General features: G+C 47.7%; 1 protein-coding gene across 1 annotated transcript in view; it reads left to right on the forward strand.

Moving 5' to 3' along the window:
* LOC145360898 (adhesion G protein-coupled receptor E3-like) overlaps positions 1-19,075 on the forward strand; it is a 71,894-nt gene that overhangs the window by 9,281 nt on the left and 43,538 nt on the right. Inside the window, exons 3-4 of the mRNA XM_080216401.1 lie at positions 4,563-4,607; positions 13,132-13,470. Coding sequence (XP_080072527.1) covers positions 4,563-4,607; positions 13,132-13,470 — 384 coding nt within the window. The remainder of the gene's footprint in view (positions 1-4,562; positions 4,608-13,131; positions 13,471-19,075) is intronic.

Here is a 19,075-nt window from a genome sequence, read left to right on the forward strand (position 1 = left end):
AGGAGCTTGGTACCATCCACGACAAAGCAGCTCACTTGATTGGCACCCTTTCTACAAATATTGACTCCCTCCACCACTGATGCACAGTGGCAGCGTGTGTGCCATCTATCAGATACACTGCAGCATCTGATAGATGGCACACACCAAAATTCCTTAGGCAGCACCTTCCATACCCATCTAGAAGGACAAAGACCCATGGGAACACCACCTAGCGCCTCGCATCAAAACCACTTGACTTGGAAATATATCGGCCGTTCCTTCACTGTGGCTGGGTCAAAATTCTGGAACTCCCTCCCTAACAGCACTGTGGGTGTATCTACACCACAGGGTCTGCAGTGGCTCAAGAAGGCGGCTCACCTCCACCTTCTCAAGGGGCAATTAGGGATGAGCAATAAATGCTGGTCCACAACCTGTAAATGAAGCTGGGATAGAGTGCAAGAACTGTTTATTGAATTGAACAGCTGAATCTACAGAGTGTAACACAGAGTTTTCTTGGAAAACAAGTTTTGAGAAAGGTTCTTCTTTTCATGATGCTAACTGTATGGTGTTGTGCAACATGATACCTGATTGCACCCAGAGGAAACCTATCTGCCGGAATTTTTCTGACCAGTGAATAAAGAGGAAGTAATGCAGCCTCTGCAGACATTGCAAAGTGCTGATAATGAACAGAAAAAACAAAAATATCATTAGGCAAGGATTTGATAATAATCATATTGACAGTATTTTCACACATTTTCACACAGCAATGGGAACAATGAACATGGTTCTTCCAGGGAACTGGAACAACCAAGCTGGGCCACGTAAGCCTTCAGTGTAATATGATTCTACGATAGCATAGAACCCCAACAGCGCAGAAGGGGAAGTTAGATCGGGAAACCTGTTTTTCTCATTTATTCTTTCACAGGTTGTTGGTGTCATTGGCTGGGCCAATTCTTGTTGCTGATCCCCAATTATCCCTTGAGAAGGTGGCACTGAGCCATCCTCTTGAACCATCGGGCGTGCACTGACAACAATCTCATCTAGGTTCTATCCCCGTAACCCCATGTATTTACCCTGCTAATCCCCCTGACACTAAGGGACAATTTAGCATGGCCAATCCACCTAACCTGCACATCTTTGGACTGTGGGAGGAAACTGGAACACCCGGAGGAAACCCACGCAGACATGGGGAGCACGTGCAAACTCCACACAGACAGTGACCGAAGGCTGGAATTGAACGTGGGTCCCTGGAGCTGTGAGGCAGCAGTGCTAACCACTGAGCCACCGTGCTGCCCTGAGAAGGTGGTGGTAACATTGATGGACTAGTAGTCCAGAAATCCTGGTTAATGCTCTGGGGACATGAGTTCAAATCCTACCATGGTGGTTGGTGGAATTTAAATTCAATCAATAAAATTAGTCTTGGTAATAGTGACCATTACCTGTTGTCATTAGAATCCATTTTGTTCATTGATTTTCTTTGGGGATGGAAATCTGCCATTCCTTCCTGGTCTAGCCTCTGTGTGACTGTTGTGTGCAGTGGCAGCAGTGTGTACTATCTACAAGATGCACTGCAGCAACTAACCAGCCTTAGGCAGCACCTTCCAAACTCACAGCATCTACCACCTAGAAAGACAGGGGCAGTAGACACACGGGAACACCACCATCTGGAAGTTCTCCTCACACACAGCCATTCCTTCACTGTCACTGAGTCAAAACCCTGGAATTACCTCCCTAACACACTATGGGTGGACCTACACCACAGGGACTGCAGCGTTTCAAAGAAGAACAAAGAACTGCACAGCACAGGAATGGGCCTTTTGGCCCACCAGGTCTGTGCCAACATTTTTGCCTCTCTAATCTAGTATTTTCTTGCCTCTACATGGTCCATATTCCTCTGTTCTCTGCCTATTCATGTATCTATCCAGATCCCACTTGATCTCAAGGAACAATTAGGGATGGGCAACAAATGCTGACCTGGCCAGTGGTACCAACAACCTTATCATAGAATCATAGAATCCCTACAGTGCAGAAGGAGGCCATTCGGCCCATCGAACCTGCACCGATCACAAACCCACCCAGGCCCTATCCCCTCAACCCACCTATCTACCCTGCTAGTCGCCGTAACACTAATGGTCAATTTAGCAAGACCAATCAACCTAACTCACACATCTTTGGAGTGTTGGAGGAAATTGGACCACTCGGAGGAAACCCACACAGACACAGGGAGAACAGTGACCCAAGACCGGAATTGAACATGGGTCCCTGGCACTGTGAAGCAGCAGTGCTAACCATCGTGCCAACCTGTGAAAGAATAAAATTCCCACTCTAACTTTCCCTTCCTAAAGCCTGTCGGTCTTGATATTGTGTTTTGTGCCTTGATGTCAAATTTTATTTGATAACTCTCCAATGAACTCCAATAACTCAATGAGTGGAATTTCATCATGTTTTAACATTTGTCAACTTGGGCGGGGCAAAGGTGTGTGCTGCCCGTCAACTGCACTGCTGGATTGTCCCACCATTTCTCCTTAAACTTAGTTAAAAATAAATCCTGTGGGGGGGGGGGGGGGGCGCAGCGTTGTCGCACAATGTAGGGCACGTTCTATAAAACCTCCTCCCAAGCCACAGCTTCAGACTTCCGGAGAGATCATGGTGTTGTTTTTAAAAGGTGCCCTGATCAATATAAAAGAAAAAGAAACAAAAGGATCGTCCCCCCCCTCACCGCATGTTCCCCCACCCCCGCACATTTCTCCCCACACGTTCCCCCACATGTTCCCACCCCACACATTCCCCTCCCGCACGTGCCCACCCCCTCACGTTCCCACTCCCTGCACGTTCCCATCCCTGCACGTTCCCACTCCCGCACGTTCCCAGCCCCGCACGTTCCCACCCCCGCATGTTCCCATCCCCACATGTTCTCACCCCTGCACTTTCCCACCCCTGCACGTTTCCACCCTCACACGTTCCCACCCCCCACACATTCCCACCCCCGCACATTCCCACCCCACATGTTTCCACCCCAACACATCTCCCTCCATGCACATCCCCTCCATGCACGTTCCCATCCCTGCATGTTCCCACACCCACACATTCCCACTCATGCACGTTCCCCTCCATGCACGAGCCCCCCCATGCGCATTCCCCCCTTCCTCCATGGACGTGGGGCTCCTCACCCCCTCCTTCACACTCAAGGAAATCCCTACCCATCCCTTCCCTTCAGGAAGCACCACCCCCACAATGGACACGGGGAACCATTCCCCAATGTATTGACTTCCCCATTTGAAGACGGCTACCCCAGCACTGCACCCCACCCCCCCCAAACCCTCCACCTCAGCAGTACCCTAATAGTGCCTGGGGAATTCAGTTCAGCTTTATTGTCAATGTAAGGTGCACAAACACGAATCTAACAAAAAGTGACCTTGCAGACTCCTGAGGTACAAAAAAAAGCAAATGCAAGTGGTCATTATAAAGTAGTGCCAATGGTCATTAAGTGTGTACATGCATGTTGCCACAATGCCCATCGCCTGGAAATATGTTCAAGGACAGAGGCCAGCTGGGTCTGGGGAAGAAGCTCTTTCTGAACCTGGTCTGACCGGCTCGAACGCATCTGTAGCGCCTCCCAGAATGCAGAGGTGGGGGGGGGCAAACAGTCTGTGGCTGGGATGGGTGGAATCTCGAGTAATGCTGAGAGATTTCCTCAGACAGCGTTTGTGATAAATGTCCTGGGTGGCGGGTAGCTGGGTGATGTATTGGGCAGTTTTGACTACCGGCAGCAGAGTTTTCCAGTCAGAAATGGAGCGACTGCCGTACCACACCCTAATGCAGTTCGACAAGTATGCGCAATAAGGAAGGGTCTGACCCTCACTACTACCCCCCTCTCCCCCCAGGGGTACTTACCTGCGCTCCCGGGACAGATTCACTTTGCTAGTTCTCAGTGATCAGGATCTGTTGTAAACCCTGCTGATTGTGATGTGGGAGATAATAGACTGGGAAGCCTCACTAATGATATATTAATGTATGGCAATGTTATCTTGTGCCTTGCTGTCAAATTTTATTTGATAATTTTCCAGTGAACTCCAACAACTCAATGGGTGGAATTTTGTCATGTTTTACCTGAGTATGGTTACCATGGACAACATGATCTCCTGACCTTTCATGGCAGGAATCCTAATACGTCATTCGCATAATTGGAACAATCGGAACGGAAAATCCCGCTGGCGTGAAAGACTCCTGAGGACTCCCATTGGACTGTCCTCCCAGCCAGCTTTCCTGTCTGTTGAAAACGGAGGTAGAGAATCTCTGCCAATTCAACAAAAACTCCTGGAGGTGGGATTTTCCGCGCAAGTTATCGTGTGTTCCACAGCGGTGGAGGTGACCCGCCTTTGGCTGGCAGCAGGATCTTCTGGTCCCACCACTATTGACAGGGTTTCACGTTGAATGCACCTCTCGTCACCGGGGTGGCCACAGTGGAGGGTTGCTGTCAGCGGGACCGGAAGATCCAGCTGGTGTGAAGGGTGGGAAAATTCGGGCCTTGATGTATTAGCAAAAAAAAACTTTGCATGTAATGACATTTTTTTGTTTTCTAGCTGTTTTTCATTGGATCATTTGGAATCAAAACATTCACCTATCTGGTAAGCATTTATATTTATTTATTATTTATTAGTCACAACTAGGCTTACATTAACACTGCAAACTCCATCCACATTCCGACACCTATTCAGGTACACTGAGAAAGAATTTAGCACGGCCAATCTACCTAAGTCAACTCCTCAATTATACTCAACCTTGTAACAAGAAATACAACTCCACAATCTGCTGTGCATTAGCCAATTCACACAGGTAATCTTTCCTAGTAACCAAGAATTTTCAGATATATTGTGCATGTATTTTAAATTAACAAAGAGTGGGGGAGATCTACAAGGCACAAGTCAGGAGTGTGATGGAATACTCCCCAATTGCCTGGATGGGTACAGCTCCAGCAACATTCAAGAAGCGTCCAGGACAAAGCAGCCCACTAGATTGGCACCGCATCCACGAACATCTGCTCTCTCCATCACCAACGTTCAGTAGCAGCCGTGTGTACCATCTACAAGATGCATTGCAGCAATTCACCAAAGATCCTTAGACAGCACCTTCCAAACCCACGATCACTTCTGTCTAGAAGGACAAGAGCAGCAGATACATAGGGAACATCACCACCTGCAAGTGCCCCTCCAAACCACTCACCATCCTGACTTGGAAATAATTTGCCGTTCCTTTGCAGTTGCTGGATCAAAATCCTGGAATTCCCTCCCTAACAGCACTGTGGGTCAACCCACAGCACATGGTCTGCAGCGGTTCAAGAAGGCAGCTCACCACCACCTTCTCAAGGGCAACTAGGGATGGGCAATAAATGCTGGGCAGCATTCACGAATGAATAAAAATAAAAATTCCACGCCCATTTAGAATTCAAAGAGTTATAGAATAATTACAGCAAAGAGGCCATTCAGCCATTATTCCTGTGCTAGCTCTCTGCAGGAACAATTTAGCTAGCCCCATTCCCCTGCCCCCTCCCACACAGCCTTGCAATATTTTTCTACCACATCAAGTACTTAACCAATTCCCATTTGAGTGCCACACATGAATTGGCCTCACCCACATTCTCAGGCAATGCACCCCAGATAGGCACTCTCTCTCTCTCCGCAAAAAACGTTTTACAACAAGTCATTGTACAACTCACTGAGCCGTCATCAGAGTGCCTATTGACACCACCATGGCAGCCGGTGGGTTGGAGGTAAGGTAGGATTACTGAGGGACTCACAGCTCACTACGGCAAACCAGTTCATTTACTTGGCAAACAGGAGGCTGTTTAAGTAACTATACTATAACAGTGTACTCAAAGAGATTCTCTGTGAACTGCAGCAAAAGTCTCCACACAAAAGCCGAGTGGTTCCTCCAGTGAAATGCATACACATATTGATGAAGAGAAAGACAAGTTGGTGATACTTTTCATCCTGCACTCAATGTTAGATATGATTTCATGATGAGGCAGCACTTGCTGAACAGTCCTGAGTGTGCTGAAACATAAGAACATAAGAAATAGGAGCAGGAGTAGGCCATCTAGCCCTTCGAGCCTGCCCCACCATTCAGTAAGATCATGGCTGATCTGTCGTGGCTACAGGAAGCTACAGGAACAACCAATTTAAAATAACCAGCTCAGCTTGTAACATGATTCATTTATATTTGCTTGGAGTGACAGACATTCATACGCAGAGACCTATTCTCTGCAAGTAAAAGCTTTTTTTGAATTACTTCTGGACTTCCCAAATCCTATCCACCATCTAAAGTTTAGGTTTATTTATTAGTGTCACAAGTAGGTTTATATTAACACTGCAATGAAGTTACTGTGAAAATTCCCTGGTCGCCACACTCTGGTGCCTGTTCATGTACGCTTAGGGAGAATCTAGCATAGCCAATGCACCCGACCAGCACGTTTTTCAGACTGTGGGAGAAAACTGGACACCCAGGGGAAACCCACGCAGACACAGGGAGAATGTGCAGACCCCGCACAGACAGTGACTTGAGGCTGGGAATTGAACCCAGCTCTCTGGCACTGTGAGGCAGCAGTGCTGACCACTATGCCACTGTGCTGCCCACAAGGCAGGAGTGTGATGGAATGCTCGCCACATGCCTGGATACGTAAAGCTCCAACAACACTCAAGAAGCTTGACATCATCCAGTGATGCCCACATCCTACAAATAAAGTAAAAAAAAACTTACAAGGTGGTGGTCATGTTTCAACTATACAAAACCCTGGTTAGACCATACCAGGGGGTCTGTTAGCTCAGTTGGCTGGATTGCTGATTAGTGATGCAGTGTGACACCAACAGCATGGGTTCAATTCCCATACCCTCTGAGATTATCCGTAAAGGCCTTCTCAACCTTGCTCCTTGCCTGAGGTGTGGTGACCCTCAGGCTAAAACGCCACCAGTCAGCTGTCACCGCCTCAAAGGGGTGAGCAGGCCATCGCCCTCTGGGACTGTCGTGACAGTATAGACCACACCTGGAGTAGTGAGGTCAGTGTCCAGAAGGGTATGGTCCAGGGGAAAGCACAATGTCGATTTACCAGAATGAGAGCTGGACTCCTGTTGTCACACCACGAGGGGAGGTTAGGGTTGCATTTGCCAGAATTTAGAAGATTTAATATAAGTTTTAAATAAGGTATTAGGAGGAACAGTGTACAGAGAGAGAAAAACTATTTCTGCTGGTTGGAGGAGTCTAGGATCAGAAGGTGGAGTCAAAAGATTGGAGGCACACTTTTCAGGAATGAAATTTAGAAGCACGCCTGACAAAAAATTGTTCCCAATGGCGGGGCAGTCCAGAACCTTTTAGGACTGAGGTGAGGAGAAATTTCTTCACCCAGAGAATGGCAAATCTGTGGAATTCACTCCCACAGAAAGTAGTTGAGGCCAAAACGTTGTGTGATTTCAAGAAGGAATTAGATGTAGGGGGTTATTCCACTGGAGGGAAGAGAAGCCATTGAGGCCCCCCCTCCAGGCGGTTGAAAGTAAGTGGGTGTTGCTCTCTGGGCAGTGCCAGCCTGGCCCCTGGCATTGCCCAAGGGGCAAACTGGCAGTGCCAAAGGGGGTGGGGCTAGAGAACACAGGGCCTATTGGTGGGGGCAATTGGTGAGGATGGGGGGATCCATTGCCTCTCTGCATTGGGATGACTTGGACAGAGTGGAAAGAGATGATCAGGTATGGAGGGTGGGTCAGGGCTGCTGGAGGGTCGGGACTGTCGTGGGGTGGTGGATCGGGAGATCGGGTCTGCCCGAGGGGGTGGGGAGATCGGGGTTGACCGTGGAGGTCGGGGAGGCCACGATCGGGGGTTAGGGGGTTTGAAGGCCAGCTGTGGGAGGGTTGCAGGGCTGGCCACTGATTGGGAGGCTGTCAATGTAGGGTCATGGTGTATGAGTCAACTTTCGCACTGACAGATCGGCTCATGTGCAATATTCTGTTCAGCACCATGCTGCCAGCCTCCCGGGTGGGAATAGGTCTTGCCCAAAAATTTCCAGAGGGAATCCCGCTGAGGCATTCTATGACGCACTTAGTGACGGAGATTCTTTTTGGAAATCATGCTAAAAAAAAGGATTTACTCCCTTTTTTCTACGCACTTATAATTTTTTTGGGAGAATCCTGGCCATAGCTCTTGCGGCTGAAGTGATCAAGGGATATGTGGAGAAGGCAGGATCAGGATATTGAATTGGATGATCAGCCATGATTAAAATGAATGACTTGGGCCTGCTTCTAGTTTCTATATAGAGATTTGGAACTCTCTAATGCAAATGGAAATTGGTGCAAGGGCGGGATTTCGTCCCACTGATACGATTCCTGTGGCAGGCAGGAAGAGAAAACTCCCCTCCAACTATGGGATTGATTGATAGCTTTTTGTTAACCAAAGAGATATGACGCAGACGAGTGAAGGAGCAGAGAGACAGATAAGAAATTACCTGTTAAAAACCTGTTTAAATAAGTTTAAAGCACTTTCGTAGTAAGAACTTACCTTGTAGAACTGTTTAAATCATTTAAAAGCATTTTTGCGGGCTTTTTGTATTTACCGCTTTAAGAATTCTAAGGGAGTGGATTAGCAGGGAGTTGTGGGGGAGCAGGCTTTAAAACAGCGCCAGGTTTAAAAGGAGGCCTGGTGTAGACAGTGGGCAGCGTCGGAGCGGGCAGTGGAGTGAGAGGGAAGCAGAGTGAGCTACTAGGGCTTAGGAGCAAAAGGGCTGGGGAGAAAAAGGGCCAGGTAAGTTCGTGTTGAAATTTTCAATATTCCTACAGTGAATAATGGAGGGGTATGTGATGTGTTGTTTCTGTATGATGTGGGAGCTGGTGGACCCCAGGGTCCTTCCCAGTGACCATGTCTGCAGTAAGTGCAGGTTGCTGGAGGAGCTCCAGCTCAAGGTAGATGAGCTGGCCTCTGAGCTTCAGACACTGAGGCTCATCAGGGGGAGAGAGGGTGCCATTGTCAATAGGGTGCAAGTGACATCCACCCCCCCTAGACTGGCTAACTCTAAGGGTCAGGAACAAGAGGGGGCTGCTGAGAGGAGGAAGGAGGGTGGGGAGCAGAGGAAGGAGGGTGGGGAGCAGAGGAAGGAGGGTGGGGAGCGGATGCCTCAGCCGCTCAATCTGCATAACAGGTTTGAGGTTCTTGCTTCCAGTCTGGACGAGAATGAGGGAGGTGAGGTTGGTGAGCAAACTGCACACAGTACAGTGATGCAGACACAGGCCATAGGCAAAGAGAAGGTGAAAAGGAACATAGTTGTAATTGGGAATAGTGGGGTTAAGGGTATTGACACTGTCCTTTGTCACAATGACAAAGTGCACAGAAGGGTGTGTTGTCTGCCTGGTGCTCGGGTCCAGGATGTCACATCTGGGCTGCAGAGGAACCTGGAATGGGAGGGTGAGAATCCGGTCATTGTGGTACATGTGGGTGCCAACGACGTAGGCAAAATGCGAACTGAGGATCTGGGGAGGGAGTATGAAAAGCTGGGAACGGAATTAAAAAGTAGAACCGACAGGGTGGTTATCTCCGGACTACTGCCTGACCCGAGTGCAGACGGGCGTAAGGTTGATAAGATTAAGGAAGTGAATGGGTGGCTCAGGGATTGGTGTGGGAGGAATGGGTTTGAATTTATGGGGCATTGGCATCAGTATTGGGGTACGTGGGACGTGTTCAGGTGGGATGGGGTTGGTCTGAACTGTGCTGGGACCAGAGTCCTGGCGAATCGTGTAAATAGGACTGTAGACAGGGCTTTAAACTAATTAGGGGGGGGGAGGGTGCGAGGGTAGGTGACATTACGGGGTCTAAAGTTAAGGAGAGGGTACAGGTAAGGGAAGAGGCCGAGGATGTCCCAATAATAAAGGGAGTAGGGGGCATGAGTAAGGTTGGTGGCGTTCTGGCTAATAGGGTCCAGGTGAAGGCTGGGATGAAGGCACTTTATCTGAGTGCACGAAGCATTCGGAATAAAGTGGATGAGCTGGTGGCGCAGATCAGCACAAATGGATATGATCTGGTGGCCATTACAGAGACGTGGCTGCAAGGTGACAGGGACTGGGAGCTGAATGTCCAGGGGTATCAAGTGTTTAGGAAGGATAGGCGGGAGGAAAAAGCGGGGGGCGCGTAGCTCTGCTGATTAAGGATAGCATCAGGGTGGTAGCAAGGGATGATATAGGAACCAAAGAGCAGAAAGTGGAATCGTTGTGGGTGGAGATTAGGAACAGCAAAGGGAGGAAGATGCTGGTGGGTGTCGTCTATAGGCCCCCAAATAATGATCTGGAGGTGGGGCGGGCTGTTAATGCGCAAATAAATGCGGCGTGCAGGAATGGAACAGCGATAATTATGGGGGATTTCAATCTACATATTGATTGGTCGACCCATGTTGGACGCGGTGGGCTCGAGGAGGAGTTCTTGGAATGCTGCCGGGTTAGTTTCCTCGAACAGTGTGTGTTGGAGCCGACGAGGGAGCGAGCTATCTTGGATCTGGTGTTATGTAATGAGGCGGGTAGAATTAGGGACCTTATGGTGAAGGATCCTCTTGGGAAGAGTGACCATTGTATGGCGGAGTTTTTGGTGCAGATAGAGGAGGAGAAAGTGGGTTCCCGGACACGCGTCCTTTGTTTGAACAGAGGGGAGTATGGTAGGATGAGAGAAGAATTGGCGAATGTTGACTGGGGGAGCACGTTGGAAGGTAGGTCTGCTGAGGAACAGTGGAGGATCTTTAAGGAGATCTTTCTTGGTGCTCAGCAGAAATTTATTCCGATGGTTAAAAAGGACCATGGGAGGAGAGGTAATAAGCTGTGGATAACGAAGGAGGTGAAGGAAAGTGTTAAATTAAAAGCGGAGGCGTTTAGAGTAGCTAAGAGTAGTGGGCGAGAAGAGGATTGGGAGAGGTTTAAATGTCAACAAAGATTGACAAAGAAGTTGATAAAGAAGGGTAGGAGAAACTATGAAGCTGGGCTAGCGCTTAATATAAAAAAGGATAGCAAGAGTTTTTATAAATATATAAAAAGGAAGAGGCTGGCTAGGGTGAATGTTGGACCCTTAGAGGATGAGAGGGGGGACTTAGTGGTAGGGGATGGGGAAATGGCTGAGGTCTCGAATAACTTTTTTGTTTCGGTCTTCATGGAGGAGGACATGAATAGTTTGCCGGGTGTTAGCGATGGAAAGGTGGTAGGACTGGAGGGTCTCAATGACATTATTGTTACTAAAGAGGCGGTGCTTGACAGACTGGAGGGACTGATTGCGGACAAGTCCCCAGGACCGGATGGAATGCATCCGAGGGTTCTGAAAGAAATGGCGGAGGTGATAGTGGATGCCTTGGTGGTTATTTTCCAAACGTCGCTGGATTCCGGCGAAGTGCCGGAAGATTGGAAAGCGGCTAATGTTACGCCGTTGTTTAAGAAGGGTGGCAGGCAAAAGGCAGGGAATTATAGGCCGGTTAGTTTAACGTCTGTTGTAGGTAAAATGTTAGAATCCGTCATCAAGGAGGAAATAGCGAGGCATCTTGAGGGGAATTGCTTGATAGAGCAGACGCAGCACGGTTTCGTTAAAGGGAAGTTGTGTCTGACAAATTTATTGGAGTTCTATGAGGATGTGTCTAGGGCGGTGGATAGAGGAGAGCCGGTGGATGTGGTCTTTCTTGATTTTCAGAAGGCGTTTGACAAGGTACCTCACAAGAAGTTATTGCAGAAGGTAAGGGGGCATGGAGTTGGGGGTAGGGTGTTAGCGTGGATAGAGGATTGGTTGTCAAATAGGAGGCAGAGAGTGGGGGTTAATGGGTGCTATTCGGATTGGCGGATGGTGACTAGTGGAGTGCCCCAGGGGTCGGTGCTGGGGCCTCAGCTATTTACCATTTATATAGATGATCTGGAGGAGGGAACCGAGTATATGGTGTCGAAATTTGCTGATGACACCAAGATTGGTGGAACGGCAAATTGCGCGGAGGGTGTGGAGAGTCTGCAGAAGGATCTAGATAGGCTGGGCGAATAGGCCAGGAACTGGCAAATGGAATTTAATGTTGGCAAGTGCGAGGTGGTCCACTTTGGTGGGAATAATGGTAGGAAGGACTATTACTTACGTGGCGAAAAACTGCAGCAGGCGACGGTGCAGAGGGACCTCGGGGTCCTTGTGCATGAGTTGCAAAAACCCAGCCTGCAGGTGCAGCAGGAGGTCAGGAAGGCTAATGGGATGCTGGCCTTCATAGCAAGGGGGATTGAATATAAAAGTAGGGAGGTCTTGCTGCAGCTGTATAGGGCATTGGTGAGGCCGCAGCTGGAGTACTGTGTGCAGTTTTGGTCGCCGCACTTACGCAAGGATATTTTGGCCTTGGAGGGAGTGCAGAGGAGGTTTACTAGGCTGATAGCGGAGTTGAGGGGGTTGAGCTATGAGGAGAGGCTGAATAAACTAGGCTTGTACTCGTTAGAGTTTAGAAGAATGAGGGGAGATCTCATTGAGACGTATAAGATGATGAATGGGATGGATAGGACAGAGGTGGAGGGACTCTTCCTGCTCAGAAAGGACGGTAGGACTAGGGGGCACAGCCTCAAGATAAAGGGGGGGTGGTTTAGGACGGAGTTGAGGAGGAACTTCTTCACTCAAAGGGTGGTGAATCTCTGGAATTCTCTGCCCGTTGAAGTGGTGGAGGCTGCCTCGCTAAATATTTTTAAGACGCGGGTTGATGGGTTTTTGATAAGAGAGGGGATTAAGGGTTATGGGGAGAGGGCGGGAATGTGGAACTGATCCACGACAGATCAGCCATGATCTTACTGAATGGCGGGGCAGGCTCGAAGGGCTAGATGGCCTACTCCTGCTCCTATTTCTTATGTTCTTATGTTCTTATCTACGTTAAGGTGAGGCCTTGCAATTAGGTTGAAGCTCAGACAAAATTTCATGGACTGTTGGAATTGGCTTGGGGGAGGGGTACCTGGCTTTCTTGTGTTCCCCCTGTTCCAAACAGCAGCAGCCACTTAATTTTGCACCTCCATGTTCTTCGGGTTAAATCTGCAGACAGTAATCTTAAAAGTGTTTGTTTCAGTTGTTGTGATTCAGCTGCTTTGGTAACACGTCCTCCTCCATATTACAGGCTCTGAATGTAATTTCCATTCCTTTTTGCAGAGACATTGCATATCAATGGGACATTGAGATCCTCGGTCACCTTGCCGTGCACCTACAATGTTGAGTCTTATGGTTTAACTGCAATGTGTTGGGGCCGAGGCAGGTGCCCAGAAATATTTGCATGTTTGTGTGACAGCGTGTTGCTTAAAACTGATGGGAAAAATATCATCCACCGTTCTAACACAAAATACAATTTGCTTGGGGACATTGAGCGAGGTAATGTTTCTCTCACCATACACGATTTGACCATGAGAGATAAGGGTCTGTACAACTGCCGGGTAGAATATAGCGGACTGTTCAATGACAAGAAAGAAGATATAATGCTCAGCATTAAGTACGGTGAGTTCATGCAATTGATCTGATTACCAGTGATTGAATTTACCTTCCTATATTTCACAACTCATTGCTGAATCCATAGAATCCCTACAGTGCCATTCAGCCCATTGAGTCAGTACCGAGTCCCCGAAAGAGCATCTTACCCGGGCCCACACCCTTGCCAACCTGTCCCCTTAACCCCATACATTTACTATGGATAATCCACACAACTTGCCCATCATTGGTAAGCAATGCGCATATGCATGAGACAGCCAGAGTGGGATTGGAATTTGGTAATTTTGAGCAGTATGGTATTTAAAGAGCTAAGTTGTAAATCTAATTTTCCTGTTTTTTTTTCAGTTATAAGTTTATTGGTCTAGTTAGTTGGTAAAAAGGAACTACCCCAACCCACAGCCCCCGAGGGCAACTAGGGACGGGTAAAGAAAAGATTTACCAGGATGTTACCTGGTATGGAGGGGCAGCAGCCATGAGGAGAGGTTGGAGAAACTTGGTTTGTTCTCACTGCAACGACGGAGGTTGAGGGGGGACCTGACAGAAGTCCACAAGATTATGAGAGGCATGGACATAGCGGATTGTCAGAAGCTTTGTCCCAGGGTGGAAGAGTCAATTACTAGGGGGCATAGGTTTACGGTGCGAGGGGCAAAGTTTAAAGGAGATGTACAAGGCAGATTTTTTACGCAGAGAGTAGTGGGTGCCTGGAACTCGTTGCCGGCGGAGGTAGTGGAAGCGGATACGGTAGTGACTTTTAAGGGGCATTTTGACAAATACATGAATAGGATGGGAATAAAGGGATATGGTCCCCGGAAGGGTAGGGTGTTTTAGTTAAGTCAGGCAGCATGGTGGGTGCAGGCTTAGAGGGCCGAAGGGCCTGTTCCTGTGCTGTAATTTTCTTTGATCTTTGTTCTATTAATCTAGAAACCCAGCTAATATTCTGGAGTACTGGGTTCGAATTCCGTGATGGATGGTGGAATTTGAATTCAATGAAAAATATCTGAAGAATTTATTGATGACCATTGTTGATTGTTGGAAAAACCCATCTGGTTCACTAATGTCCTTTAGGGAAGGAAATCTGCCGTCCTTACCCAGTCTGGCCTACATGCGATTCCAGACCCACAGCAATGTGTTTGGCTCTCAACTGCCCTCCAAGGGCAACTAGGGATGGGTAATAAATACTAGCCAGCTAGCACCACAAATAAAAGAAAAGAAAAAAAGAGCTCTATATAAAAGAGAGACAGTAAACTTTGTGCACGTGATTGGACACAGCCTGAGTGAGGTAGCCAGAATGGGATTGCAATTTGTTAATTTTTGAAACAGTGTGGTAATTCAGTTCAGAGTGGGAGGAGGTGCTTTTTCTCTTTTTGTTTTCTTTCTTCTTGCTCGGTAGCTGTTAATCTGCAAGGGGAGCATTCCTAGGAAGGTAGGTGATATAAAGGCCTACTTTGGGTATCTACAGCAATAAGTGAAGGTAAGAATTTTTAATAAATGTTCTTAAATAATTGACTTGGTGATAGAAATGTCAGTTAGTGGGGTTGCTGCACTTGAGAGATGTGGGAAAATCGTGTTGCTTCCAGCGTCTTGTACGACTGCATCTGCAGGAATTGTACCAAATTGTAGCATCACTGACTGCATGATGGATTTTTCCAACAATCGGCAGTTGGATACACCTAGAAGCATGAAGGTGGCGGAAAGTGTCATAGGAAGGAGTTTTAGTGATGTGGTGACACCCAAGGTGGAGGCAGATAGATGGATGGTTGCTGGAAAGGGCAGGCAGTCAGAGCAGGAATCTCCCGTGGTCGTCCTCCTCTCTAACAAGCATACCGTTTTGGATACTGTTGGGGGTGGGTGGCCTATCAGGGAATAACAGCTGCAGCAGTCAGAGCAGTGGCACCATGGCTGGCTCCGTTGTTAAGTAGGGAGGGACAAAGAGCACTAGAGCAATAGTCCTATGGGGACTCTGTAGTTAAGGGTACAGATAGGCAACTCTGTGGACATGAAAGAGGCTCCAGGATGGTATGTTGCCTCCCTGATGCCAGGGTCCAGAGTATCTCTGAATGGGCAGAAAGCATTCTAAAGGGAGAGGGTGAGCAGCCAGAGGTCATGATACATATTGGTACTAATGACATAGGTAGGAAGAGTGACATGGTCCTGCAGCAGCACTTTAGGGAGTTAGTTAAAAAGCAGGACTCTAGAAGTCATAGAAACCCTACAATGCAGAAAGAGGCCATTGGGCCCATTGAGTTTGCACTGACCACAATCCCACCCAGGTACTACCCCCATATCCCTACGTATTTACCCACTAGTCCCTCTAACCTACACATCTCAGAACACTAAGGGACAATTTTAGCATGGCCAATCAACCTAACCCGCACATCTTTGGACTTTGGGAGGAAACCAGAGCACACGGAGGAAACCCACGCAGACCTGAGGAGATGTGCAAACTCCACACAGGCAGTGACCCAAGCTGGGAATCGAACCCAGGTCTCTGGAACTGTGAAGCAGCAGTGCTAACCACAGTGCTACTGCGCCACCCATAATCTCAGGATTACTCCCTGCGCCATGTGCTAGTGAGGCTAGAAATAGGAAGATAGTACAGCTTGACACATGGATAATCAGCTGGTGTAGGAGGGGTTTTCAGATATCTGGACTATTGGGACCTTGTCCGGGGCAAGCGAGACCTGTACAAAAAGGACAGTTTGCATCTAAGCTGGAGGGGCATAAATATTCCGGCTGAGAGGTTTCCTAGTGCCACATAGGAGGATTTAAACTAGTTTGGGGGGGGGGGGGAAGCCAAAGGGGACTGAAGGGGAATTAGAGAGTAGGGCCAGTAAGGGCTCTGTTTCTATTACAAAGACTTGGTTAAGGGAAGGACAGGATTGGCAGCTTAATGTTCCAGGATACAGATGTTTCAGGCGAGATAGAGGTGGAAGTAAAATGGGTTGCACTGCTGGTTAAGGAGAATATAACAACTGTATTGTGGGAGGACACCTCAGAGGGCTCATACAGTGAGACAATATGGGTAGAGCTCAGGAATAGGAAGGGTGTAGTCACAATGTTGGGGGTTTACTATAGGCCACCCAACAACCAGCAGGAAATAGAGGAACAGATATGTAAGCAGATTTTGGCAAGGTGTGAAAGTAACAGGATTCTTGTGTTGGGAGATTTTAACTTCCCCTATATTGACTGGGATCCATTTAGTGCTAGGGGTGTGGATGGGGCAGAGTTTGTAAGCAGCATCCAGTATGTAGATAGTCCAGCTAGGGAAGGGGCCATATTCGACCTGGTATTGGGGAATGAGCCCGGCCAGGTGGTCGATGTTTCAGTAGAGGGGCAGTTCGGGAACAGTGACCACAATTCAGTAAGCTTTAAGGTACTGATGGATAAAGATAAGGGCAATCCTTGGGTGAAGGTGTTAAATTGAAGGAAGGCTAATTACAACAGGCAGGAACTGAAGAGTGTAGATTGGGAGCAGATATTTGAGAGCAAACCAACATCTGGCACGTAGGAGGCATTCAAGTGTAATTTGATAGAAATTCAGGACCAGCATGTTTTTGTAAGGATGAAGGATAAGTATGGCAAGTTTCGGGAACCTTGGATAATGAGAGATATTGTGAGCCTAATCAAAAAGAGAAAGGAAGAATTTGTCAAGGCTGGGAGGCTGAGAACACACGAAGCAAGTGTGAAATCCAAAGAAAATAGAAAGAAACTTAAGCAAGGAGTCAGGAGGGCTAAAAGGGGTCATGAAAAGTCATCAGCCGGAAGGATTAAGGAAAATCCCAAGGCTTTTTATACATATATAAAGAGCAAGAGGATAGCCAGGGAGAGGGCTGGTCCATTCAAGGACAGGAGAGGGAATTTATGCATGGAACCAGAGAAAAAGGTAAGGTATTAAATGAATACTTTTCATTAATATTCACCGAAGAGAAGGACTTGGTGGATGATAGATCTGGGGAAGGGTGTGTAGGTAGTTTGGGTCATGTTGAGACTATAAAGAGAGGTATTCGAGGTCTTGAAAAACATTAACGTAGACAAGTCCCCAGGACCTGATGGGATATAGCGCAGGATACTGAAAGAGACAATGAAGGAAATTTCTGGGGCCTTGAGAGAAATCTTTGTATCCTCACTGGCTATGTGGAGGTCCCAAACGATTGGAGAATAGCCAGTGCTGTTTCTTTGTTTAAGAAAGGTAGCAAGGATAATCCAGGTAAATACAGGCTGGTGAGCCTTACGTCAGTGGTAGGGAAATTATTGGAGAGGATTCTTTGAACAGGATTTACTCCCACTTGGAAATAAATGGACATATTAACGAGATGCAACATGGTTTTGTGAAGGGGAAGTCATGTCTCACTAACTTGAACGAGTTTTGCGAAGAGGGTAGGGCAGTGGATGTTGTCAACATGGACTTCAGTAAGGCCTTTGACAAGGTCCCCCATGGCAGACTGGTGCAGAAGGTGAAGTCGCATGGGATCAGAGGTGAGCTGGCAAGGTGGATACAGAAGTGGCTTGGTCATAGAAGACAGAGGTCAGCAATGGAAGGGTGTGTTTCTGAATGGAGGACTGTGACTAGTGGCATTCCTCAGGGATCAGTGCTGGGACCTTTGTTGTTTGTAACATATAAAAATGATTTGGAGGAAACTGTAATTGATTTGATTAGTAAGTTTGTGGATGACAAAAAGGTTGGTGGAATTGCTGATAGCAATGAGGACCGTCAGAGGATACAGCAGGATATGCATCGGTTGGAGAATTGGGGAGGAGAGATGGCAGATTGAGCTTAATCCAGACAAATGTGAAGTAATGCTTTTTGGAAGGACTAACTTAGGTCGGAAATACACAGTAAATGGCAGAACCCTAAAGAGTATTGATAGGCAGAGGGATCTGGCTATACAGCTATATAGGTCACTGAAAATAGCACTGCAGGTGGATAAGGTAGTCAAGGAGGCATATGGTGTGTTTGCCTTCATCAGCCGGGGCGTTGAGTTTAAAAATTGGAAAGTCATGTTGCAGCTTCAAAGAACCTAAGTTCGGCTATATTTGGAATATAGTGTTCAATTCTGGTCGCCACAGTACCAGAAGGATGTAGAGACTTTGGAGAGAGTACAGAAAAGATTTACCAGGATGTTGCCTGGTATGGAGGGCATTAGCTATGAGGAGAGGTTGGAGAAACTTGGGTTTGTTCTCACTGGAACGATGGAGGTTGAGCGGCGACCTGATAGAAGTCTACAAGATTGTGAGGGGCATGGACAGAGTGGATAGTCAGAAGCTTTTTCCCAGGGTGGAAGAGTCAATTACTACGGGGCACAGGTTAAGGTGTGAGGGGCAAGGTTTAACAGAGGTATGTGAGGCAAGTTTTTTATACAGAGGGTGGTGGGTGCCTGGAACTCACTGCCAGGGGAGGTAATGGAAGCAGTCACGATGGTGACTTTAAAGGGGCATCTGGACAAATACATGAATAGGATGGGAATAGAGGGAAATGGTTCCCGGAAGAGTAGGGGTTTTAGTTCAGTCAGACAGCATGGTTGGTGCAGGCTTGGAGGGCCAAAGACCTCTTCCAATGCTGTAATTTTCTTTGTTCATAGTTCATTGGACACTAAGGGGCAATTTAATGTGACCT

Source organism: Carcharhinus amblyrhynchos, chromosome 33 (genome assembly GCF_965287045.1).
Source record: "Carcharhinus amblyrhynchos chromosome 33, sCarAmb.v2.hapA, whole genome shotgun sequence".
Lineage (NCBI taxonomy): Eukaryota > Metazoa > Chordata > Chondrichthyes > Carcharhiniformes > Carcharhinidae > Carcharhinus > Carcharhinus amblyrhynchos.